At 43.1% G+C, this 27,144-nt stretch overlaps 1 protein-coding gene across 5 annotated transcripts in view; it reads left to right on the top strand.

Moving 5' to 3' along the window:
• LOC111244196 (uncharacterized) overlaps positions 1-27,138 on the top strand; it is a 180,161-nt gene extending 153,023 nt beyond the window's left edge. For 2 of the 5 annotated variants that reach the window (XM_086979446.1, XM_086979447.1), the window contains 2 exons: positions 18,633-18,894; positions 19,188-27,138. In XM_086979446.1, the coding sequence (XP_086835572.1) occupies positions 18,633-18,894; positions 19,188-19,947 (1,022 nt within the window). In that variant the 3' untranslated portion in view covers positions 19,948-27,138. The remainder of the gene's footprint in view (positions 1-18,632; positions 18,895-19,187) is intronic. The other 3 variants (XR_015320516.1, XR_015320514.1, XR_015320515.1) reach the window with 3 other exon arrangements.
• Positions 27,139-27,144: the final 6 nt, after the last annotated feature.

The raw sequence follows: 27,144 nt of genomic DNA on the forward strand, positions 1-27,144 counted from the left end.
ATGATCAACATCCAGCGTATGGTATCTCTCTATGGGGATTTGAGCAGTCTCTCCGATGTTTAAACGATGACTGCTCGAAAAAGAGGCCATAGTATCCTGTCGTTTATTAGCGCTCATTGTGCATCTCCCGCCGATTTTCTTCATAATGGTACAGCACAGCTAATGCAACACTCAATCACAATGGAAACCCTCCCAAGTACGGCTCGTGCTCACCGCACGCGAGGCGACATCTCGCCATTGCAATAGCTCTAATGGTGAGAACGGTCATCAAAGAATACTGTTGCTCACTAGGAGAATGTTATGACTATGCAAAGTTGTAGAAAGACAAAGCAAACAAACAGACAGAGAGACGCACTTGTGCTTTTTAGGAGTTCTCTGTAGAAGCTTGTCTCAAATAGGGGGTACTTGCTCGGTCTCCCCTTTCTCCCTTCCCTCTCGTTATTCAACAGCCAGTTGTCCAATGGATAGGAGCAGTCCCTGGGTGCCGAAGACAGTGACAGTACCCGCAATAGCAAACAATAGAACAACGGCAAACAGGAGGAGCGATAAACCGGCCTACGAAGGGGTGAACCGTTAGAAAGTGACGGCATTCTGTTTCTGGCGGATCGCCGTACGTAGGCATATGATGATACCCCGTTTGCTGCCTCTCAACTGCGGTTTGTCGAGCAGCAGCACCACTACAGATGGCGAGCTGCTCCTGTTGCTAATTCGGCGATTGAGGAATTGCAGTATCAGAAGCGACTTCTAGGCTTTCAGGAACGTGCTGGACACGTCAGCTGCGATCGTGAGCCTTCTCGTACTAACTCCTGCTCACAAACACTGCGTGTGATATGAAGGCGCAGAAAAGACACTTCACCTTGCCGCCTGCGATTGGCGATGTTGATTTTGAGTAAATGATGGTGTGGCTTGGAAAATTTCTAAATATGACGAACAAAAGGAAATGAATCTTAAAACAGAGTGCCATTAATTATTTTGGTAATATGTTTCTAATTTGAATAAAAGATGATTTAAATATATGTATATATATGATAGAGAGGGGGAAACGGTATAATTTCGTGCATTCGATTCCCAGTACTTTAGCCCAAGGCACCTACAAAACATGGTTTCAATCATGCTGCAATCAATATATAAATGGAGACATTATGGAAACGTAATAACAATATAAAAAAAAAGGACGATTGGTCTGCTACAGAAGAAAGCAACGATCAATGTAAAACCGCTTCATGCTTTTACGGCGACATATACATCTGCGCTATACTGATTTATTAATAATAATAATCATAGTAAGAATGCAAGTAAACACTTAAGCATTATTAATATTGGATAAGTTACAATGGTAAAACTTACATGAGGTCTTCTGCGCATTTGCCCGAAACGAAACTTATGGTCTATTCGTTAGTTACTTGCACCATATTGATAAAGACAAAGAACTACCTGGCCGTTTTTCAATGGGTGCAACCTCAGCGGCATTCAGCTTCAGAAAGTACCTCTCGAAGCGTCCGACTGTGAAGTCCTACATCAAACACTCAATATCAATGATATCCTCAGTCGAAAAACTTCGTCTAAAGAACTCCATGCCTTTAGCTAATGTCTGTTGCTTCGCACCACAGGAACTTCCGCGATAATAGGTAAAAAAAAAAAACACTCTCCCTAAGTCAAGGTTATACTGAAACAATGTAATTCTCTATTCGTCTGTCAGTGTTCTCGATGTTCGCGACGCTCCCCATCCCAATGCTCGTCGGGACGTCGTAAGTCGCGTTTGGCTGTCCAGTCATTTTATGTTACTTCACCTTCATTCTCTATCTGTCGTTGTGTTTGTTGTTGTTGCTTGAGCGGCGCGTCTACTGAGTACTTACTAATACATCGTAAGACTAATTACCGTTCAACGAACGTAGAGAAGCTCTCGATATCGACACACTGGTTCTACGGTTTAGTGTCTGTTTGTGTGTGACTAAAGACAGTATCTATCTCTACAACAAACTATAGCGCCTATGGACGTTCCCTGCTTAGCACACATACACGGTTTGGCATCTGCGTCTGCCAGCACCCAAACTCGCTTGACGATGGACATATCGGTGTCCGGTGAGGTCGTTACGCCAAACGATCATAGTAGTGGGAGGTTCGGGGGGTCGAAAGTCACGTAGTGAAAGAAGAAAGGGGTCGATGGTTCGCGCTTCAGCAGGACTAGAATAGATAACTACGATATATGTACATGTATATATTTATGTATGTGTAGAGCCATAATTATAGTGTGGTACTGGCTTTGGCGGCGAAGGAATCTTGTCGTAGACGCAGACCTGGCCACTGCTAATTCGTCGATGATGGCGTTGCTGCAACGACGCAGAAGCGTCGTCGACGTTGTGGAAAAGTGCTGCCATAAAGAAAGAATTTGCTAAACAAGGGTTGACGATAAAGATGTTCAAGCGGACAACGATGAGCAAAGGAAATAAGACGTTATTTGACAGATGAGAAAATTTTATATCTTGAAACAGACCACGAGCATATAGGCGACGACATAAATAATCACTACGTGTATGATATGCGTAAATAAGCCTATGATAAAAGAGTGTTCAACCAATAGCTGCTGCTGCTGCTGCTGCAGCCGCCGCCGCCGCCGTCGGTGCGACTGCTGTGAGAACAGTAACTCTGGTAAACAAAAAAGACTGTAAAAGAAGATAATTCACTTCAAGCAGGCAACAGAAACTAAGGTAATAGTAGTTAATAATAACATTAACAATAGCAACAGTGACAAAAGAAGCGGGAGACGAAGAAGTCATCATTTTAGGCTCTCGTTGGCCAGCTTGCGTCTGACCTAGCTTTCGACTACCCACTGATGTGTGTATCCATATCATTTCGCTCCGTGTGCGACCCATATCTAGTCTCACTCCATCAGCACCGAACCTGAAACTACTATGGTCTCCAGTATTTCCTCTACCTGAAGCAGCAGTGGCATTAGCTCCTCACCAATTGCAAATGTGTTTACACGGCAGCGAACGGGAGACCGCGACTACTCGGGGGGCTATTCTATGTTGGGCTGGAACGCAAACTGGCCTCCTCCTGGCGCCTCCCCCGCCCTCGCTGGTTATAGATGATCCGCAGCAGCAGCAGCGTTCGACTATCGTCAGCGCAGCCAATCAAAACAGAAGAAATATGAGTTACTTCAAAGAAATAATGAGGGGACTGAATGGAAACGTTAAGATGATAATTCGCGGCAAAAATGGTAGGAATTACAATATTCGGCCGAGCTGAATTGAAAATCATGGATGGTCGTATGTAAGTCTGATATAATCTAAATTGGTAAATTTCACGACGAGACTGAACCGGGCGGGTGAAGATAGAAGCGGCATGTGGAGTCAGAAAAAAAAACGAAAGCAAGAAGAGTAATTGTTGTAGGAAATTGTCTAGATAGTAGATGTGTACTTGGTTTTTTTTTATAGCAGCAGAAGATGGCAATCGATTTTTGTAAATAAACACATTTAGTTACAGGTTTGGTGGATTATCGACCTGACAAGCAATATGCCTTTGATGGATCTCGTAGACAAAGCGTGCGCGTTCAGTAAAAATGTATGACATTAACACAATAGATAGAACTGAGCAAATTAATGCTGTCGTCAACAGCGGTTTACATTATCAATGTGATATGTTCAAGCGTCTAAGTTTCAAGTTAGTGACATAATCTCTTCGAGGGCATTTTCTATTGTACCTAATCGTTTGTTCGGCGACACCGAGAATAAGCAGCAGTTGTCAAACTGCACCTTTCAGGACCGTCGCATTCATTTAGCCTTAAACAATAGCCTTTACCGTCGTCCATCTTCCTGTACACCTGTGCACTATGTCGCACAGCCTATGCATTATCAGATACATTGTGCTGTACTGCAAAAGCCGTTTCTCCGCAGATGGTCTACCCCAAGTAATCATCATCACCACTATAGAAACTTGGGTTAAACATATATCTGGGCCAGTAACGCTCACAGCATCAGGGACAGCGCATAGTGAATAGGTACCCTTTTGTCACGTCTTCCTGCCATAACACCGGCTGTAGATGCACACACGAGTGTACCATCTATACAAGTAAACGTCTTGCTCGCCTTTACTCATTGTGACAATTACTGCTGCTGCTGCTGCTGCTGCTATTTTTATCTTTGGCTTTGATTTTGTACGCTGTCGTCGTTTTTTTGGGGTCCGCCTTCCATCCCTTATTCCCTATAGATCTGCCGACCTGTCGGCTACGACACGCGAACGCTTGATATTATTTTACAAGATAGCGGTCAGCCAACGGGCCATCATAATGTCGGTGATCGCAACGACAAAGCTCTTTCGATAGTGTTGCGTCAATTCGAAACGAAAAATAGTTGTTTCTCTCCAACCTTTAACGAAATGTGACGATTGATACCTTCTCATCGTCGTCGTCGTCGTCGTCGTTGATACGGGACGTTTTTGGCTTCTGTGTTGTTGTCTTGGGAGGCAATTTTCTACCGCAAGGACAACTAGCATTCTTAAAAGTCAAGAGCCGTCGGTTGATGCGCCTGCTGGATACTTAGCTGGCTGGCTGGCTGGCTGGCTGGTCCCCATTCGTGTTAGCGGTATCTAGTCCTTTTTGTTATTGTTTCTTTGAATCTTTTGATCTTTGTGTAGCTCTATCCACCTCGGCGCTGAGGACGATAGTAATAACCCTTACGAATAGAAAGAAAGCTACGCGGCCGAATAACCGCAACATGGTATCATTGAGATTGTTGTTTAGCAATATATTTCTTATATTGTTTTTTTCCGTCGTTATTGTCGCGACCTGGTATCAGATGAGTGCTACAATTGCTACCATAGATTTTTTCAGTTTTTGTGGCAATATTTAGATATTCTATAAACGAACTCGTTACATTATACATTTACCTGATGTGTTTATCTCTAATTTTCGCCCTCTTCGAACCTTATCAATATTCCTGTTTTACCGCTACTGCATAAACTTTGTAGTTCTTCCATGTACGCCCATGCATATCCCTTTGTACGTGATGCACGCATGTGCCTCTCCAACTAAGGTAAGGCTTAAAGATGCATTTCCCTTCTGCCCCAACTGAGCTGATACCGAAAACGAAATGCATAATTTATGTATCGGTTGCATGATTTGAACTGTGACCTTTTATCGATTGACCTTTGTTTATTTGATCCTCGGTTACGCTCGGAACAGGTGACAAAGACGTAAAACGAAAATTCCCAAAGAAAAACAATGTAAAATATTACAAATGCATAGAAAGCGAATCACTTCTTCAAGTAGCACTTGATGCCTTCCGCCGGTACGTGCCACCATTGTATGTGGCGTGCAGTTGTGCATACGATAACTATTTTTATCCGATAGAACGCTATTGCTCCGATTCGTCATCACGGATTTGCACGTTAAGCTAGCCGTTGGGCTAGTATTATCCGCCAGACGCATCTGCTACAGAACGAATGTTTCTCTATGAAGATCTAACTTCAGGTTGGCGAAAGTTTAACATAGTAGGCTCGGAATCCCTGCGTCCCCTCAAGTGCATGATCTTATGGAATTCTTCTTGCGATCAAACCTTTAAGAGCCTCGGTATGGCTCTATGACTCTTAGTCCACATACAAGATAGCCGAAACTGTCGCTTCATTCTTATACAAATTTATTGTCAGGTCGTTCGGATGGCGTTTATGGCCGAGTCTCCCATTTTGCCATTAACCTTATCGGGCAATATAGCTCATAGTGTTGAAAGTGATAATTTGGGTTTGTTGTCTAATTAAACGCTTTGTCAAACACAGGATCACACGAGATTAGCTTGATCAGTCTTTGAATTTATCGAAATCAACTCATCAAACGAAAACATCGAAAACCTTGTAGTAACGCAGCGACCACCTGGCGTCCGTGATCGTGACGGCACGACACAGTCATCGATGCTATATTCTGAGCGTTTGTCTTGTGTCAGTAAGATAGAATCAAACATAAAACAATAATAAAATAAATTGGCGACTTATTTGATGATCGATTACAGTTGATAGAATGAGCTGGACAATCAGGTGATATTCAGCAAAGGGAGGCATTGATCTGAAATTGGTAAACTTATTCGACAGCAGCGATAACGAAGACGACCCCAACGAAATCGCTTGCGCTTGAATTTAAAGCGAAGCAAATAAAGAGAATGGTGAAACGATCATGGGGTCCAGCCCATTTCTCGTCTTGAGGTAGATAAATAACTAAGGAAAAAATGTTAACGGCCGCGTCATGACCATAGTCGAAAGGACGACTCGCTGTGGGTCTGGCCGATGCATTCTCGCCGACGACACAGTGATCCTTCAAAGGGGAACCACAGATGAAGAATAGTAGTAGTATACGAGAACCACAACAACCAGTTAGCAGAATGCACGGCTACCGGTTGACTATTGTGAATCAAACATAGCTGTCCTTGCACATACATTGTTTACACGCGTGCATGTATGTATCTGACCGTGCATTGACGCCATTGATAGCACATTGGCTGTTTATTGAATAACAAAGACTTTATGCAGTCTAGTCACACATCAGGAGATGAGTCGTTGAGCTCACACTGAACGCAGCAGTTACCGCCTGTTGTTGGACGGTGACCACTTCAATGGCTTCTGTCTTTCGCTGCCTTCGATCTTTTCCTTCCTTTCTTTCATTTCTATTCGCATTCGTATTTCATTCTGTTGAAAATGTGGCCCGTCAACAACGACAAACCGACTGCGTTCACAATTTCACCGAGAGAAGAAACGAAAAACATTAAATGGTCAATGGGCTTGGCCTTTATGCATGCATATATGTGTGTGTGTGTGTGTGTGTGTGTGTGTGTGTTTGTGTGTGTGTGTGTGTGTGTGTGTTTATGTGTGTGTGTGTATGCAGCCGATGAACACCGATATCAGGTTGTGAAATAGGCCACTCAAGGATTACCAACTATTTGAAAAATAATTTCATCATAGCGGCAGTAAAAGTAGTAGTTGTAGTAATGCCAAAATAATGACAGACTTCAACGCCAACTATATAACCTTATTTGTATTTCGATTTAGCCGAACCTTGATCATTTGGAAAATTGGCGCGGTAGCCCCGTCGACGATCGCATATCAACACAAGCTGACTAGCTAACTATAGTGTGGCAAAGCACTTCATTAGGCACGCAGTTAAATAACTTAGGAGTGACGTTTCAGAAACAACGTTCCTAGCAATGTAAATGAAAGAAAAAGTTAGAGTTAAATGCCTCTTTGTCTATCGGCATAGAACGGTTTCTGCACGACGCACCTAAAACTATTAGTATCGTAGTAACGAGCCCATGATTCTCACTTCGAAATTCTCCCATAGCGAAGCAATTCCGCCGCTCTACCAGCAAAGATCTCGGATAAGTTTCGAATAAACCCACTTTCTATCTGTATCGTCTCGGTATGTTAAGTCTACGAAAGGCTGTCACCTATATAAGATAGAGCTAAACATCCTACAGGCCGCACTATTGTTGAAAGGTTTTCCTTCAAAGAACGATTGCCCCCACAAATTGGTCGGATTCAGTCAACTGGGCACGTTAGCAAATGAAATAAGTGTAGTTAATATCATTTTCGCTTTGCAGGCCCTACCATAATATATGAAAAGAGCCATTTCAGCGGTTAGTCGTCATGTCGTTGCGGAAGCTAGCAAGGTCAGATATTACCTTGAACAACGTTCATTGTTATTTTTCTATCGCTACATGTCGACGGAATTTACCACTGTTTGCGCCGTTGGCGCGGCTGTATCTGATAGCAGTGTCGTAACAACTTCAAAGTAACGAATGATGGTCTTCTAGGACCGATTATTTCGTTCTATGCCAGCGTTACACTCGAACACGATGATCGCTTCAAGGGATGCCCACGTCGGCTAACGTTACTATTGTTATTATTATGTCTAAGTTACGCGCTCAGTCACAGAACAAGCTAGATAAGCCGGTTTGTTGGCGGCTGGGTTAATAGGCAACTTCTTATATTTACCATGGAACGCCACCAGCTAACGTCAGCTGTTGATCGGTCGAGCTGAATCACACAGTACACAGTACTGTGTTGCGTGCCGTCTATCAAGACGTAAGTACATGGATTTCGGTGCCTTTGGGCCTGGCCAGTGTTGTACCCACCTAGCTGCCCACCTACTGATATTATGGTAAGCGATAAGAACATGCGACCGCCGATCGGGATTGCTGTGTTGTTTATGCGGTGGACTGCCTCCCACACTTCCGAATATTGACGAAAGTTCCGTGTTCCTTCTGAAGACGTCGGCAATGTTCGGCAAAAACCAACTTATAACACAGAAAACAAAGCGCTTTTACTTAAATTGGAAGTAGGGAAGCTGAGCGGAAGAGAAGAAAAACGGCGTGAACGTTGTTGAGTTGAATTTGCCACTGAAATCACGCAAATGCGGCTTTAACAATAATGGCCAACGGTAGCCAGGCTGTTGGACGATGCTTATCTCAAGACAAAATATCATCGTGCTTCCGTTCGAGATCTACTATTTGTGATATTTCTTTGTGATTTTTTAATGCTACGTCTGTTAGTGTGTACTTACCTTTTATGCTATATATATTACGTTATACATACTTGTGCATGCGTGCGTGCGTGCGTGCGTGCGTGCGTGCGTGCATAATGACGAAGTCTCGCGTAGGTCGCAGTGTCTTCAATGACTTGTTAATTATAGATAGCTGGTTTACTGGCTTCAAAAGCATATGACTATTGATATCCAATACTCGAAAAAAACAACGCTGAATAGCTATACACAAAAAAAACCGAAAAAATACTATTTAAATAGCAACGGCATCAGTAAATATTTATCTGTATGCTATAACAGAAGGACGAATTTCGCGTGCGCACTGCCGTTCGGACTAAGATTTCGAACGCACTTGGTTAGAAATATATTATAGAACACGCTATTTCTCAGAATACTAATGATACTCTGACAGAGTTGATTCATTCAATGACGCATTTCACTGGCGAGTCTGACACATTACTCCAGAACCAGTATTACCTCTATCAGTATAGATCAGAATTAGTATTGGGTCGGAATTATACGCAGTCTCATACGTCACATGTTTCAGAACCGCGCATTGTCTTTTATCGTATGAGATAGATAGATAGCTTGCATTACATTTGCAATTAACCGAACCGGAAATTGCTAGACAGTAACAGCGCCGCGTGATAAGTACTCGACCAGATAGTTTTTCTATTTATTCGCTGCTTTACTGTTGATAACTTCCCCGAGCGCCTGGTCGGGGGGTAGCAGCGACCAGAGTTCGGCATTTGTCTTTTCCTCTTTTGTCTCCTAGCGATGGCAAAAAAACAGGAATCACGTTATTAAGAGCGACATTTCCTGTTCGGATGGTACAAGCGAATCCGAGGGCTTCGATATCAAATCATTTCTGGACTACTGCTAGCGCTAAAGTGACCGTTTTCTAACATGTTTCACGTTTGTTTTTTACACACTTATTTACAGTGCTCCAGCAGCTTCTAGACAACCATATACCTATCATACGTGTTTCCAGACGAAATTACTCTATCTATCTATGGTTTATCGAAGTAAATCGATAGCGTAATACATCTGCCCGCTAGTTACTCCTTTTTGGGCCACGGCAAGTTTTATCACCACATAAACTTAGGGCGTGTTCAAGGTAACTCCTTTGTTTAATCCAGGAAGTAATTGAATCATGACGATAGGGTCTGACGTTATCTTCAGGTAACCACATTACGTAATTTTGATTATTACACTAACGATGAATAAATCGTTTAAAAAAACTCAAAATAGTAAGCTACGTTCGTCCCTTCATTTTCGACGGATATCTCACGCTAACAAACAAATGCCTCTTATACCATCAATTTATGCTCGAACCTACCCGACACCGCCATTGAACTCGATTCCTCTTCTAAACGACGCCATTCTCGCATCCGTTCTTTGTCCGCCGCCTAACAGGTAGAGGTTTAACCATTCTGTTTCTATGGCGACTGGGTGTTCCAGGTGAACTTTTTGTTGACTAGAGCTCCGCGAATTGGACCAGCAATACACGATACGCATTTCCCACTGGCCTGAAATCCACTCACTTTTTACTTAGTTTCCGCATTTTTAGTATTTACATTATAATTTTGTAACATTATGTATTGTGTTACATTTAAAATACCATTTTGGCCAAGCGAGCTTTTAGAATCTAAACTCACTCTGCTTCCGTGAGAAGCCTCTCCGATCGCAGCAGTACGTTCTTGTCCTTCAAGTCCTGATATCTAGTTACTTCCTCACTGGCCTTCAATACTCCAATTTCCGTTTTTAAAACGTTTGCACGATTCACACATTTCTTCTGTACAAAATTCAACTTATTTTCACTCACAAGTATCGGAGTATTTAGCAATAAAGGTTCGTCTGCTCGAAGCACGTCAAACTTCACCGGATTCGTTTTCGTAACAACCTTGTATAATGGCTTTCCATGAATCAAAATAGGCGAAGTAACGGCAACAGTCCTCGCTTGGTGCGCACGGCGTCGGCGTCGTAATTGCCGCTGGCATACGCAGAGGTGCCCACGCTGAAGTTCGAAATACTAGTATAAATAGTTGTAGTCGTCGTCACCGACGGTAATTCTAGAGACAGTCGTCAACTAGACGAAAGATAATGGAAAAGAAGAGCAGAAAAGCTTATCAGTGGTTGCAAAAGTAAACAAAAAATAAGCCAGAACAGATACAGCGCGAAGCCACAGAGCTAACAACAAAAACTCAATGAGAATTACAGTCATAGCAACGATTGCGGAACCGCTCATGACAACGGCACTTACTGAGCAGCACTACAGATCGGCCGGTGTCCAGCATGAATTAGGCCAAATGGCTTGTGCCAGCCGATACATAAGCGGTAGTAACGTGCATGACACAATATTCAGGTCCGTTCGTTTTCACTTGTGTCTGAAACTGCATAGCCTGAAACTACTTCCAGAGAAGTAACGTTTTGAAACCAAGGAAATGGGCACGCCCGCAGTATCTGTTAAACTTTGACCAGTGTGGGATGATGTGTCTCTTGTGGTGCGGTCATTGACCAGCAAGAAACGTTTGATTTGTTCTCATATAAAGGCTTCAAGGCGATAAATAGATAGATGTTGAACTCGCCTGCATCGTCCACTTCATTCATCTCGTTGGACGCGTGTGAAGGAAATCTGTTAGTCCAGCAACTATGTACTATGTCAGGGTGTCGTCTGTGGCGACGGATCTGCCGACAAACCTGTGAATTCATTGTCTGTCTATGTGTGTGCGTGTATTTATACATTGCGGTTTTCGTTGTACTCGTTGTTCAATGTCATCTAGCTCAGATCAGATCTATTCGCCCGATTCTCCACCACCTTTTTGAACGCCTCTTCCGAGATTAGGTCTGTCTTATGACAACAATCGGCGTGTTGACTGACTGAAGAAACAATGCCGTCACTATGCACCACTCAGCAACTACGAAGCAGCAAATAGCCGCTCTCGTTGATGAGATGGATCTTTTTCCTATGACTTTGAAAATTATTGGTTGCACACAGCTGCGGGCGCGTACTCCTGTTCGTACTGTAACATCTCTACAGTAAATAACACTGCAACTACGAATGGAATAAAAAACAAAAACGAAGATGGAATGCAAATCTTCTTTCGCGCTTGGTCGCTCGTTGTACAATCGAAGAGACATGTACGAATCTACGAATCATCCCGAAGATCAGCGCCATGACGATAGGTGTTCACGAGGGCGGGAAAGATTCGGGATCTATTACAGCGTTTACCTACCGTAACAAGAAGCCCCACACCATGATAGCGTTGTTTATAGCCATACTCTATTGGCGCCATATTCTTGATCTTCACTCAATTCCCTGATCCTCACTGCTCAGATCTTCAGTGTCTGTCTGTACGCATAGACCTTATTTTAGTTTACGACAAAATGTGTCGATGTCTGTATCTGTGTGTGTATCAATAGTACGCTGTAATAGGCGATATTTTACTTCGGCCTTACCAATGCAGCTGCTGCGACCCTTATGGGCTTTTTGATTTCTCGTTATCGTTTTTATTGAAAATGATAGGTTGAGGGAACTGTTAGTGGCTCCGCCGGTGGAACACAGAAGTATAGTAAACGCAGGAATACCCAGTTCCTGTGCAGCAGACGTTCGCCTCACATGAGCTTTGGAAGACACAAGGCCTCCACGTTTGACAGGATATATAATAATTTAATTTTAGTTCACACTTCTGCTGTAATTATACATGTATCAGTAGACGTAGAAGTGATGTCTGTTGTAACTAACATAGTTATTAGTAGGTAGTTGTCTTAGAAGAGCGAACGTTTCATAGTTCATCAAGGCATATATATATATATATATATATATATATATATATATAACAGGAAACCATAGGAAAGTTACCTACTTGCGTTAATCAACTGGTTGCCCCTAAAGAGCAATAAGGCTTGAAAAAAATTGATTCAGACATTCAGTGCTAATTGAAATGGCCTGTACAGACAACTTGAATGAAGTTTCAACGAGACGCTATAGACACTATGGGTTAATTATGCTATTACATAAACCTATGTACATTGATTGAATGTTGGAGTTTGGGTAGTCTACAGTTTCATTTTCCTACAGTTCCACCGGGCCTACAATCTAGACTTTGTAATAACAGCCGTCCGTACAACTAGTATGGTTACACTTCGTGTGAAGGTATCATTAATTACTACCAGGGTGACGCTCTTGACTTAATATAAGAGTAGCTATTTTCTTTACTTTTCTATAACAATATTTAATTTTTTTTGTTTATAACACCTTTACTGCGTTTCATTTATATCGGTGTGTGTGTGTGTGTGTGTGTGTCTTCGCGTATCAATATATGGCCACACGCTCAACTATCTATTTTGGCCGTTGCTTTTGTGGCGTTTTCGAGACCCAGTACGTAACTGGTCAGCGTCGTTGGGCTGCATGCTTCACGAAGACTCTTAATTAAAACTAGGAAGAAAGACAACGAAAATAATATATCTAACAGTAACAACAACAGCAGCAGCAGGTACGAATTGTGCTCTGCTTGCCAGCTGAACGTCTCCAGACGGGTAAACCTATGTTCTTACGGACTTTTTGTACAGCGTTGAGTCCGCTTCCATAGCACCAATGTCCTCCCGCGCAAGGCAGGTTTGTGAGGTGGTCGTCTGATTTCATTCTCCTTCGTGTTAATACCGATGAAAAACTGAGGAAGAAAGACATAGATTTGATTTTCTATCTGTTATCTAATTATATATTATGTCGCGCTTGATACGACCCCTTATCATTCTATGATTGAGATGGATGATGAAGATATAAAGGCAAAACATAGTTGCGGTCGTTGCTGTTATTACTCTACAACAGTGAAAAAAGTAACGACCTCGTAATGCTCAGAAATCGTTTCTTCGCGAAATAGACGTAAATCATTAGTTATCATATTTATTTGAATCTACAAATTGACACGCTCGTGGGCAAAGCTAGGAACGGAATTCAAGAGTTGTTTCCGTAGCAGAAGAAAAGTTCGAATGGGGCAATTACAATGTGGATTGCCATTTTTTACTAGCGCTGAAAGCATTACGCGATTTTACTTAATGCTACGACGTTTTACAGAAACGGTGCTACCAATCCTAGCAGGCCCTTCCCGTGACCTGGAACCAAAGCGAAGCCGGCCCTTCTTAGGTAACGTTAAGCTCGTTAGGGTGAATAACAGTGCGTCGTTTTTGGAACTGAACCTAAAATTAGCTATCATACAATCTCTGCGTGCTGGGCAAAGCGTTAGCGAGGTTCTAAACTCCTCAAATCGACAATGTACCGCATCGAACATAAAAACGTGGCCGCAAACGGGTCGGATCCAGGTTTCGTCACAGAGTAACAGAAAAGTCACGACAACAAAAAATAGTATGCGCTCCGAAGTTAACCGACATTGTTAAGAAATACATGTTCGATTATATGCTTCGATCAGGGCATTAGTGAAGAATTCAATAGAAGTAAGCATACAGTATTGTGGATTGTTCACGAATGTTTCGGTACAGGTCGTTGTATACATCATAAATGTCAAACAAATGCTTTTGAGCTCAATAAGATCATCAAAGAATTTAATTAGTAGATTGTTTTGGGAACGATTTAGCAGGTTGCCTTTGATGTCTCCTCTTCCATACCTTTTTTCCCATCCTCGATGCAAGGTTGTCCGCCGAAGTGATCGCACGCTCATTCCCGACGTAGGGGATGTATCGAGCAGTGAGGACGACACGCTTCCATACTTTTCATCACAGCCGAACGTCTCAACAACAAAGTTTATCTCAATTTTTTGCAAACTTCTGTGTGACCCTTCATAGACGAAGTGTCTGAAGAAAGGCTTTCTGCGGTGCAGGGTTGGCTGTTGGAGAATAGAAGCATATCGTTGAATTGTTATTTAGGTTTAGGTTTGGCGTTTGTTCAAACCATTAGATACTACTCACGCGGCCGGCTCACAGCACGACATTTAATATGTATACGCATAGATTCGGACTTAGATCGTCGTGTAGCGAAAATTAAGTAGTAAGATACGTTACCCACTGCTCCACTATGGCCACATTGAGCGGTTCTAGCAAGTCCATACATGGCAGTGCCCTTTTCGAAAAAACGTTCGCATACTTGCACCTTTAAATCGAGTAGTTTAGGTTTTGAATTAAAACAATATTGAATAAAAATTACTGAGAAAAATTATTTTTTAGTGTGTGTGTGTGTGTGCAAAAGATGGAATTGAAATATCTATTTGTATTGAAATACAATTATAGGAAAACTACATATAAAGCATGAAAAACGCTTAGTTTAAACGCGTCAAGGATATGTTCCTTATTTGAAAAAAAAAATTGTAGGAGAAACACTGTAAAAAGGTCCCTTCGAAAACGCCTATCGTGATCTCGCTAACTTAGCGTGAACTTTTTGACGGTTCAATAAACACATCGATCTGATCGAGAAAACTCCGGCTACTGATAGTGCTGCTGTTTCGTGTTATTTTTATACGTAGCTATTACACAATGTTTGGTGGCTATAGGAAGCAGATGAGCCCTTCAAAAAGAGAGAGTATATCGAAAACGAATGAAGTAAGCTCCATACATAGGAAGAACATTACACATGTGCTGGATTTTAGCTATGGGTTGCGTTGTTTTTGTTTTACTACTTTCGAATGGAGATCAGAGTGAACGAAGTCGTTCTCGCTTGAGAACGCACAACGATATTTGATGACAAAAACTCTACAATTCCCAGCATCTTCCCACTCTAACAAAAAGCTAAACGAGGACTCAATCTTGACCAGAGAGATTTGAGGACAAATAATACAATGTCTCTCAGCGGCAGTATGAACCATACCTAGCAGAAGTGCAAAAAGTGCGTATCAGATAAGCTAAAAGACGTACATTTTCTGCGGTTCAGAGAGTCTGACGGATGTAATAAATAGCGAAAACAAACGATGAAAATAACCACGAAGGTAATCTACTTATAACTTTTTTCGTTACTACTAAAATGACAATAATAGATGACGTGGAAATACACGTCATACACGTGTATTTCCACGTCCAATTGCAGACGTATGGTTTCTGCTCTTTAGAATGACACAAACATCAGACACAATAACTACAAGGTGTTGCATCACAAGAAGCCCACTGTATGTTTGAATCAAAAAGGATATTCCCAGTGTATAATTCACAGGAGGCGACGTGGGCAATATTGATCGCTCATCCATTGACAGCAGACGTACACTCATGTCTTATTCAATTCGAGGTACAATGATATTCAGGAAGGGACTATTTTCGCTGGTCTGATTATGCTTGATATAATGGTTAGCAAACATTGATTCCTGTGTTCCGTCTTTTTGCTAGAAGCGCGGACTGGTGCTTGATTGGACCAGGGGATAGGTGTTTCTGAGCGCGACCATCCCCTTTGCCAGTCATCGAAAAATTGGAAGCCCTGCGTAGACTGTCATGCGGAGCTTTGCCCTAACAACTTCGTTGACTCGTTTCTCGAGTAGAAGTGATCGACAATAGTCAACAAAAGATACCGCGCTGCCAGTTAGGTGGAGTGATCCGATGAATTTTTTCATAAGGATCACATCCTGCCATCGATGTATCTACACAAAGATTTGAGAGATTCGAGAGACCGTTAGCTGAAACAGATCGGATGGCCACTGGCAAAAATCCAGTATGATATAACCAATGATCTTCGCCCTATGCCTCAGTTAGCGCTAGGCTTGTCGAGACATCCCCTCAGTTCAGCGGTTATTATGCTATTGATGTATGTTACATCGTTGCAATCCACTTCGTGATGGATCGGTTCATCAGCTAGAACAAACTAATCTGGGAATCCTCACGACTCGAAGCTCTGTCAACATGAACAAATTTCCTAATGATTATCTAGATTGTCGCTGATAATTGCTTCTGCCGTCCTTCAGGAATGAATTCCTCCCTCGCCGCCCATCGTGGTGAGTTATCCAGCTACTTACATAAATAGTAATTTTGGTGTCGTTGCCAAAGAAATCGATGTTGTGGTAGGTCCCGGAACGAAACGAGGACAAGAAGCTAGCTTTTGATCCAAGCGATCCTGGCGACTCACCCATTACGACTTGTCTGATCAACGACGACTGCAATTGTTTATCTCTGCCTCTCTGCTCAGGTTGTGCGTCTTTGACGTACCTGTTTTTCGCGGTTCTTTTCTTACTACGACAGTTACGACAAAGAACTCATGTATTTCTGCTTCTGCTTTCGCTACCGTAGTAGCCCACCATCTCACCGACTCGTACGTTTGTATTTGCTGTCGTTAGCACGACGTCCCTCGTTCATTTGGTCGTCTTTTCCACGACGATGTTTCGGCGTTGCTGACGGTGGGATCGGTTCGAACGACAATACAACAGAGTCCTATGGGGCATATATCTCACTTAGTATGGATGACTTGCGTGTTCGTGGCTTGATGGGCTAAACAAAGAGCCACAGTCGAAAGAACGACAAGCTGAACACTGCACAGCGACAGGTGCGAAGCTATTAAGGGCTGCGCGGTTGATGGAGCAACTAGTTGACTCATCGCCCATCAGCACCATAAACATTATCAGCAGCACCGACGCCTTAGTGTTCGAGTTGGCGTCCGCTTCGATTAATCCATTCCGCCAACGCTTGTTAGGCTATAATGTTATATTAATATACAAATACCAGTAACAAAGATGTATGGAAAGGAAAACTCGCTAGAGAAATCTATATGACATAAACCACAATTATGTTCTATGACAAATCCGTCGAAAACCGAACTCAAAAACTTGCTCTAAAATTATCGATTATTTACTTAAGGTTACTGGGGGCGTTGCTGAAGTTCCACTTCTATCCTGCCCTGTTTCAGGTGGCTTACAGTAGCTTAGCTAGAAGAGTTCTTCCTTATGGAACGGCTGATTTCAATCGCATGCGATTGCAGTGATCATTATCAGCGTTATAAGCTAAGGACCGTTCGTTTCGTCTCACTCGTCGCCTAGATCTACCTGGCTACGACTTTCTTTTTTTACCTGTTCTAATATTATACTACTATCAGTATTAGCGAAGGCACATCTGACCGCTAACGAAAAGACATAAACAGGAAGCCAAGAACGGCAGCGTCTGGCTCGCTCGTCTGCCGACATTTTCTGTTCCGAGGTTCTTGTTTTTTTTATCAGAGTGGGTTATCCCCCGACCAATCGAGCCGCCAGGGAAATCATTCTCTAAACTTCGTTCTGCCCGGACGCGACACGGTCGAAGCCAAAGTTCTCAGTGTTCTTCTCCATCAGCCGACGAATAGTGATGTGACGCTGGCTGCCTTCCTGAGCGCGTCTCGTTCTCTTGATTTGTGGTGGGAATTCGACCTCACGGACACAACAGCACAGACAGCAGCAGCTTCATTGGCGGCGGCGTCATCGGGGATGAATACACCACAAAGTACTCCGTAGGGCGCCCGTCGAAATACAATTCGGCTCAATAAGTACTGCTAAGACTATAGCGATATATTCTGTTATTACGGCTACCGACCTACTTCAGGCCCTTTAGCCGTCCATTCGTTATTTTCAGCGTACACTCGAACACATACTTTACGTCGAGGGATGCTGCGGTCGGAATACAACGCGCTGCCTACCGGTTCATACGGCTGCATAGTGACATGAATGCTTTATCATATACAGACATAGGTAGACATACGCAGTAATGTCATGCAGAGGCAGCCCAGCGTTGAACCAATAACTACTACTGCTACCGGTAAAAGCACACACCGGAAAAAAATCGTTTGTTTTTCACCGGGGACTATATTGTTTATTTTTGTGTATGTTTTTGGTGCGATTTGCACCGTTGTTGGGGAGAGAAAGACGAAGAGAAAAAAAATGACAACTCGACGTTATGTCTTGGATGATATAGTGCTAAACAATCATGTTACCTCTGAATAGTGAGTAACATACCCTATAAGTCATGGGTCAAGTAACGGTGTCACTCGGGCGGTACGCATAGCTATAAAGAGTAAAAAATATAAGTTAGTGCAGCTTTAGAGCTTTTCTATAAGTCCAGTTAACTTGAACTCGGCATTTTAACTCAACGCAATATTCACGTGCGAGCTCTGTTGAAATAGCCCCACTTATGCGGTGTCGATGTTTACCTGATGTTTTAGGAAAAAAATGGCGGAACCTCTCACCTCAAGAGCGGCGTCCCTATGTCGAAGAAGCGGAGCGTTTACGGATACAGCACATGCAGGATTATCCCAACTACAAGTATCGCCCGCGTCGGAGGAAACAGACGAAAAAACCTGCAGGACCAAATTCGGCTGGAACTCCTGGGGCGCAAGGAGTACCGAATGCTCTACCGCAAACTGTTGCTCAGCGCACCAAGAGCCCTGGTACCCCAACACCGCCGGCTGAATTCCCTAATTTCAGGTAAACCCGAGCAACTAACGATAGCCAGAAAACACTTGTGAATCATAGCAATTTCTGCGACTGTTACAGTAGAAACTAAAGTAACGCAGAGTTGGGCTGATTAATAGTAGATGGGTTCCCAAAGCAAAGATTGTTATCACTGTTCGAGGATTCACTATTTTATGTAATAATTTATGTGTATCAGTTTCTTCATATCGCGATACTATGAAAAAATCCATCTCAACTAAAAGCAACATTACGAATATAGTGGTTTAGCGATGGTTTGACGACACTGTTAATCTTTTTTTAAATAGGTATGAATCGACAGCGACAACCGAGTTCCTTCAGACAACTCCGGACTCAAGTCCGCACGGGAGCCCATGCTCAGATGCCTTACGGCGCCAGGCCGAATCTGTTCATCAAGGTCAATTTCAAGTGCCGCCCTATGGCGAACTACCGGCAACAACTACTCAAACTTCTACAACGGTTAGCACAGGAGGATCTGCTCCTGGCACTACAGAGGAAAGCTTGCTCACGCCAGAAATGTCACCTATTGAAGCTGAGGATTTCCCTGCCTACCAGGCGGGTAAAGAGCCATACGCCTTCAATCAACTGTTGCGTAAGTTCAACGCCGACGGATCTCAATACCTTCAGAACATCCGGCAACCGTTCCGGCAGGCTCCTGCCTCTGTCACCGAACTACCCCGTCCGCTCCTGCCAGAACAGAGTCCGTACTACTCTCAGCAGCCTGTCGTCGCAAGTTATTTCGAAGAACGTCAACCATCCTCGAGTCTTGAGTACTACCAACGTACGTATCAACAGACGCTGACCGGCATTCCAAATCTACCGGCAATCTCGCAGTCGTTCCCGGTTCACCCCTACGCTTCAACTGAACAGGGCGCGTATTATCCACAGGATACTCCAGCGTACATGTACCTCATGAATCAGCCTGCGTTAGATTCGCGCCATTTTCTTCGGTCCGATGCCGAACAGGAGACCCCCAGCGGACAGCAAGCACCACCAAACGATAACATTATCAACGCACTCGCCGAGACTCGCGAGATAATGTCGTGATCTCCTCTAATGATGGTCAATAGAATTTACCCGTTTATCCCATCTACTCATATTACGAGAGACTGAAACAAAGCGTCACTTTGACGCCGAGATACTGGCAATGTTTGGGAGCTGGATCCGTCTTTCGTTCGGCACAGTTTTTTTGCAGCCCCATTTTCGTGTCTAGAGGCGGAAACTTGTAAATGTTTTTCCCGTGGAAACAGATGAGACTTTCTAACAGGTCGTCTTGAAAACAGTTCATGTCAGTATAGGTCGTACAAATGTAAACAAATTGGATAGTACTGGCGGCACAGTCCCGGGCTGAACCTGAATAGGCACGTTTAAGCCTGAATTTCAACGAATCGCAACAGCCGTATAACTGAATATAAATGGAAATCTATCGGCAACTTTTAAACTAATCGTTACTTTATATGCAAAGACGTGTTTAATATATAAACATGCAATGGTAGATAGGCACACAATTACACGACGGTACATACGACCACGTTTACATAAGTCTTCGGAATATAAAATTTACATACATACTTTTCCGTGTGTTCCTCTTCCTTTTTTAGTCCTATCTGTATCATCCCTTTGGAAAAATGGCCTAGCGAAAATTGTCCAGGAATCGCACATACGTAGACCAAAAGACCGAGCCGTCACTGAAATAGCCTCATAGAAAGCAATCTAAGCGGACTAAAGAGTAACAAACAAGGCTAAACTATCCTCGGTGGGGGGCTGTCACCCTCATCATAACTTCGCAGGGTCGTGATCTGCTCTCCTTAACGATGAAGTAAAATGATGGTACGTCACCGACTTTCTTCACTGTCTGGGCCCATTTGTGTGTCCATCGCCGGTTTACCGTCTTCGTAGAGGGCCTCCCAGTTAGACTGCAGAGCCATGCTCTTCTGCTGCTACGGGATACTGCGTATGGATACACTATTTGAAGTCGTGATCAGGCTCTCTTTTCGTTATCGTCGTTGTTTCTGTCGTCGTCGTCGTTGTTGTTATTATTATTATTGTTGTTGTTGTTGTTGTTGTTGTTGTTGTTGTTATTGTTGTTGTACCTTATCATTCTTTCTCTCGCCATTTTCCTTCCCTTTTCGGGCTCATTCGTTCTTTATTATTCCGTTTCGTCAACCCCAGGATGACGACTGCTGGTGCTGATATTGGGACGATTGCCACCTCGTGATAGACACTTCGAAGTCGTTCGTCTCCTCGTTTCTCTCTCGCGCGACGTCTCGTAAATGGTCTCTTTCACGGTTCCTATCGAGTTTTGGCTACTCACTCGCACTATTATCATCATCTCGACTTAGCGCTACTATATATATATATATATATATATATATATATATATATATATATATATATAAATATATATAGGTATCTCACCAGAACGCGCAGAAACTCGCTCGTTGTATGAGTGCAAAATACTGCGCTGTCGCTTCTTTCCATTCCATTGAGTGTTGCTACTGCTGCTATGATTATTACTAGCAATCGCTATTATTTCGCAACACAACAACGTGATCCATGAAGATACTAAGGATTCATTAAGGTAATCGGTATTGCCAAAGGGATGATGACAAGCGGCCTTTCCCGATTCCTGTTGCCGTTGCCACCGCTGCTGATGCTGCTCCTGCTGCGTCATGGTAAACGTACGCCGCCATGGGCGTGTGTGTATGTGTGTGTTTATATGTGTACCCGAATGTGATCGAAGGTGTGTGTATGTTTCTGTGAGGGGTCAGTTTGGTTCCCCCGCAGTCGCCGTTAAAACCGATGATGATGACTCGTGTCTTCATTCCTGGTTTATCCGCGACATACGCCGTTGGCAGCAGCTGTAAAAAAGGATGTTCCGTGCCGTATTCTTCCTTTCGTAGATCTACGCTGTTTAGTACGAGTCATAACCATCATTACAATCGCCGGAACGCCGCGTGGACTTTGCTCGATCCATATATTGCTTACTCTTTCTTCTGGCTTTCGTTAATGGCCGACGATGCTACGCTGCGTATGCGCTGTTCATTTCGGAATCGGATTGTCTTATAAAATAGTCAACATCCGGGGACGACACGGTGACAGTGGTAGATGTAACAGCGCTCGGGGTAAATGGGAAATAACTCCTATTTCAGCTTTTCATTTTTTGTAGTTGTTGTTGTATCCATAATCCTTTATCGTAGAGACCCGTTCCATATACGAATTCGCGCCTAAAACGGTGTCTGCGGAACATCTCGTGGACGGCGTGGTGGCGGCGGCGGCGGCGGCGGCGGCGGCGGTACCAGCAGCATCAACGAGGGCACCAAAAACCGATTGAGTAGCAAGAAACACAGGCGATCGTTAAAAAACGGCAGATTAGTGTTGCTGATGGGGATTATCAATGATCGAGAAGTGCAGCAGTGGATGCGCACCAAGCAGCAATAAGTGTGCCTATGACGCCATAAGATCAAGCACGGAACTAGGACGAGTCCTATCCTCACCTCTTAGGAAACGACGACGTGCAAAGCAATCAACGGCGGAAGGTAGCTTGATTGATTCTATTCGACGATTCCGTGGACGTTTCGTAAAAGAGCTTCAATTCTCCTTTCGTGGAACAGAAATCAGTGTTGGGCAGCCGTCACAGCAGCTGCTGTTATAGTATTAGAAGATGCTACTATACGAGCCATATAGCGTTTGAAGCAAAAAGATGTTGCGAGTGATGATGAAGTCACACATATATTATATTCTGCTTATTGGTTCGAAACGTAACGCTTCTCAAGAACACTGGTACAAACAATTTAAATTGCCAGTAATCTTGTACCCAGTCTAACAAGTGACGATTGGGTTCTCAGTCGAGGTGAATAGCTTCAGAGCTTCGTTGTTCCGTGTTGTTCCATGTATAGATTATATCTACTTCAAAGCAGTATCCTTACAGCTAATTATTCAGCTGACTATCGGGCCCGTGTTACATCGTTCAGTTTACAGACAGGTAACTAACCTTTGGTAACGTGTATCCTAGCATTATGTTCTGTTGTTAGCTATTTGCATTACATCATAAACGCGTATTGATTTGACTTAGACCGTATTGCATCTGACATAGCCATCCATCAAAGTGGGTTACTGTTATCGCTCAGGGCAGTAGTCGCCCGCCAATAAGCCAGCCCAATTACAATACATTTATTTACTTATGCCAATAGACGATTTGCAATGAGCAATTCCATTGCTGTTCATCAGATCCCAGAAAGAAAAAGTATTCCGTAAAAGTTTGACAGTTTCGTAGCAGACAGAACGTTACTAAGCCAAGGTAATTCGTCGCCCGTAGTTAGCATATTGTAGGGCATGCGATAGATATTGGCATTATGAGCCGGCTGCAGTTCACTCTCTGTGCGATGCCTATAGAGGCAGTATGTTTGTACTACTCAGCGCCTCAGAGGCTTTCATGCGTCCCGCAGTAACGATCGCAGAGGCAAGTTTGGCTCGAGAATTTGTTAGAATCCCACGTCGCGACATCCCATCGGCCACTATTTCGGCTCGAGTTAGACTACGCTAATGGCGTCATTGGCAGCAGTAATCGTCTGGATTGTCTGAATTGAGCCTTCTCGACTAAATCCTCGGTGTATAACTTCAACGGACCATATTTGTGTGTGCATTTTGGCTGTCCATGCGCTTTGGCGCCTTCCCCTGCAAAATATTATGAGCCACAAGGATTGCTCCTCTTCTCTTCGCCCGCCATCGCTACTGGGTACTATCCGTCACGACTCCCAATGGGTTAACATTTCGACGGAAGCCTAAAAGCGCAAGTTGGGGTAAAGGTCTGATATTCTTTGGGAAGCGTCTCCTCGTCGGTGGCACACACGCAGACCGGAGAAACGAATGATCGAAACTGATGACGCTCGATGATGACCAGAACGGAGGCGACGGCGGCGGCCTCGTAACACGAAAAGTCATCGCTTTCGTTGGTGAGATGGAGCCGTCATCACGAGTCCGCGGTGGGCGAGCGATGACGCGTTGAACAGTCGTCCATCGCACCAAGCAAGGGCAGCAGTGCGATAGCCGCGGAATCATTATTGAATTTTCAGTCAAAGGAAATGAAGCCTGAGAGACTTGGCAAAAGAAGGCAAGCAAAATAACTAATTTTGACTCACCAATCAGAGGCTCGTGACATTTAGCTGTTCGACTGGAAGCGGACAGGAGGCGACTGAGGACTGCGAATTCGTGTCCGTTACCGTGAGAAGCAGACGACGACACGGATGATGATAGCAACGTGATAAACGTGTTGAAACCAGTAGCCTCGATAGTGGAGCAGGTCTGGTGAAGTTGTTAATTTCTTTTTGCGAATCAAACGATTTGACAAGACATTGATTGAAATGCACCTATTTTAAACGCTGGCAAAAGCAATTCTATTATTATGAATAGGATCAAGGAATGAGTCCAACGTAGGTAAAACAAAGACGAAAAAGAACAGCATAAAAATTAGCCGAACGTTAACAGCAGTAGGAAATATAGATGATAGATTTGCCAATCTAAAAAAAGTAATGCGTTTGAATAGTCTCACAGGTCTTTGTCCGAGTCATAGGACTGGGCAGGGGAGGTTTCGTATAACGAAGGTGGGAAAAAGGTACGAGATGCACCCAGAAAAAAGCAAAATATTTCAATTGAATTTTAATCGGCTTCTTTGAGCCCGATCTTTCACTTAATTCCTTCTCTTACAGTGTCAACGATCATGCTAAAGTACAAAAGATTAGCTATGCAGCCAGATATATAAGGTGAACCTTGCCCAACTGTAACACGAAGGGAAATCAGTCCTGTCGCTCAATATGGACAGGTAACCGATGCCGGATCTTTAGCACCAAAGAGTGCCTTTAGGTTCAAAATGCCAATGTAGAGGTAATCGTCAGAAGTGTATTTTTTAAAATGACTTTTTCATTATCTATAGATGCCGTTTCGGTGCGCCCAGGTGTATCGTTTGACCATTTGAATACTGAGTGCTTTCAGGGCCTATAAAGCGTAGCGTCAAGTACCCTTACCCCGCCTCAATTTGACCCCTGATTTGAAACAGCTGTCTTCTATAGACCCGTATTAAGTGCAATATACATTTTACAGCATCGGAACGCCTGTTATGAAAAAAGATATCCGCGATAACTATTCTGTTTATATAACATGAAGATCACGGATATGACACATCAACACCAGTTGAACCTTCGTTCCATGTGTGATCCACAATCCCTCATGGAAAATACAACCGAGAAGCGATATCCAGCGACACCCAAATATTACTAACGGCGCAACAGCTGTTGCCGTCGCGTACGATCCGCCACAGCGTAATGGCTGACTTAACTGATTTTTACGAGAAAACACAAACATATTTTTTTAGTGAGGAAGCGGTTTTTTCACGTAAATTATTCCTTTTCGTATATACCTCTACATCAATGCACCGTGCCGTCGTGGGGCTTTCTGTTTTTATCGCACGTCGTAGACATGTCTTATCAATACAGATTGACGCATCTGCATACGTCGACCGAAATCCTGCAAGTTTAGAGATACTTATTCACTCTAACGTTATTATTTTATTGTCCTAATATAGTTTTCGTATGGTATAAATAGAGACGAGTGGGCAGAGGACGAAAACCTACTTGCAGAAGCTAACTATCTCGTTAGGTCCATCATTGATTTGTCGTGGTCGAGGCGTATCTCGGAACAATTTCGCCGCAATATAATGTTAGGCTAGGTAAACGACACAACGGTGTGAGGTTGCTAATAGCCAATAAATTCAATGGCACAGGGATGCTCCTAAATAATGTCGTCGAACCCAATGTAGAAGTTACCGTAGATAGATTAAAGAAATGGAAACTCATTATGATTATATTTGTCGTAATGGACATTAGCAAAAATAATAATAACTACAAATAAAGTGATTATAATATATCGTCACCAATATGTTGAATAGGCTTTTGTGAGTCTTTTGTAAATAGTTGTCAATGATGTCGGCAAAAAGACGCTATATATAAATAAAACGATAAAAATATTACTGTTAGTAGTAAAAGTAAGGGCCGATTGGTTGATACTGTATGATGAAAGCATCTATGACGTCGCATGATGTTTGTCGGCAATTTTCCATGTAAGATAAAAATATCTACAACGATTAGATCCAGAATAATCGATACAAAGACATATAAAAGAATACCTGATCATTTAACCGATATAAACACACGACAAACGTCGCCGGATTCGTTCACCACAGCCGACTGGTGGTCGGCTCTTTGTCAAAGTGCCTTTTTAAAAATTCTTATTATTAATTGAAATATTGTATACGTAAAGGTACTAGTGTGTGATTCCCTGTGGAGTATACGTGTATGAATAACGTTGAGTTTTATGTTTGTGTGGACACGTACCTCTCAATCGATGCTGCTCGCGCCGAATGGCTAGAAGGGCATGGGTGTCACGTGGGCGCACAGAAAACACGCAGAAACGGGCTTCACGGGGACGCAGCATTCATTCATGAAACGCGACAAATACGAATCGATCAATATCATCGCTACTACCGCTACAATTTGTCCAATGGTAATTGGGTTCTCGAAGTTTTTTTCGAATAGATATTATCAACGATAATGCAACAGACATTAATAGGGACTTTATGTGCGTATACAAGTGATTGCAAAGCAAAAGTCAAAGAGACGCGACGCGACGGACTAGAGAGAACTGATACACGCTTCTTGATTTACAGCACTAAGCAAAAGAAAAACATTACGCAGGTAAATAATAATCGGTCACTTTCTTGCTATTCCATTTACGGAACGGTAATTTATACCTATCTGTGTGTCGCGACGACAGAAAGGCAGTGAGAGCAATAAGTACGGCCGTAGGAATATGGGCAGACACGAATATAGACCGATACCCGGTGTTGTTGAGCCTATCTGAGAGCAAGCGATAAGCATGTCCTAACCCCATGTAAACTTACTGGAAAAAAATGAGGGTAGAAGCTAATTGTTGTCCACGATGAACATAACAAGATAATGACATCATGTAAGCAAGAGAGCGCTCAAAGAGTTCTATGATATTGAAGATCAATGAACAATTGTATGCCGAACGGATTACGGCCAACACTAATTCGCATTTATTCCTAACAAGTACAGATACCGTTGTAGCTAGTCGGATGCATTTAGGGATTGAAAAAAATTTCACAATTAATGAGGGAACGAAAATGTGGCGCTAGCGGCGGCACAGGAAAATAACAGCTCTATATATATA

Source organism: Varroa destructor, unplaced genomic scaffold (genome assembly GCF_002443255.2).
Source record: "Varroa destructor unplaced genomic scaffold, Vdes_3.0 BEIS01000002.1, whole genome shotgun sequence".
In the NCBI taxonomy this organism is placed as follows: Eukaryota; Metazoa; Arthropoda; class Arachnida; order Mesostigmata; family Varroidae; genus Varroa; species Varroa destructor.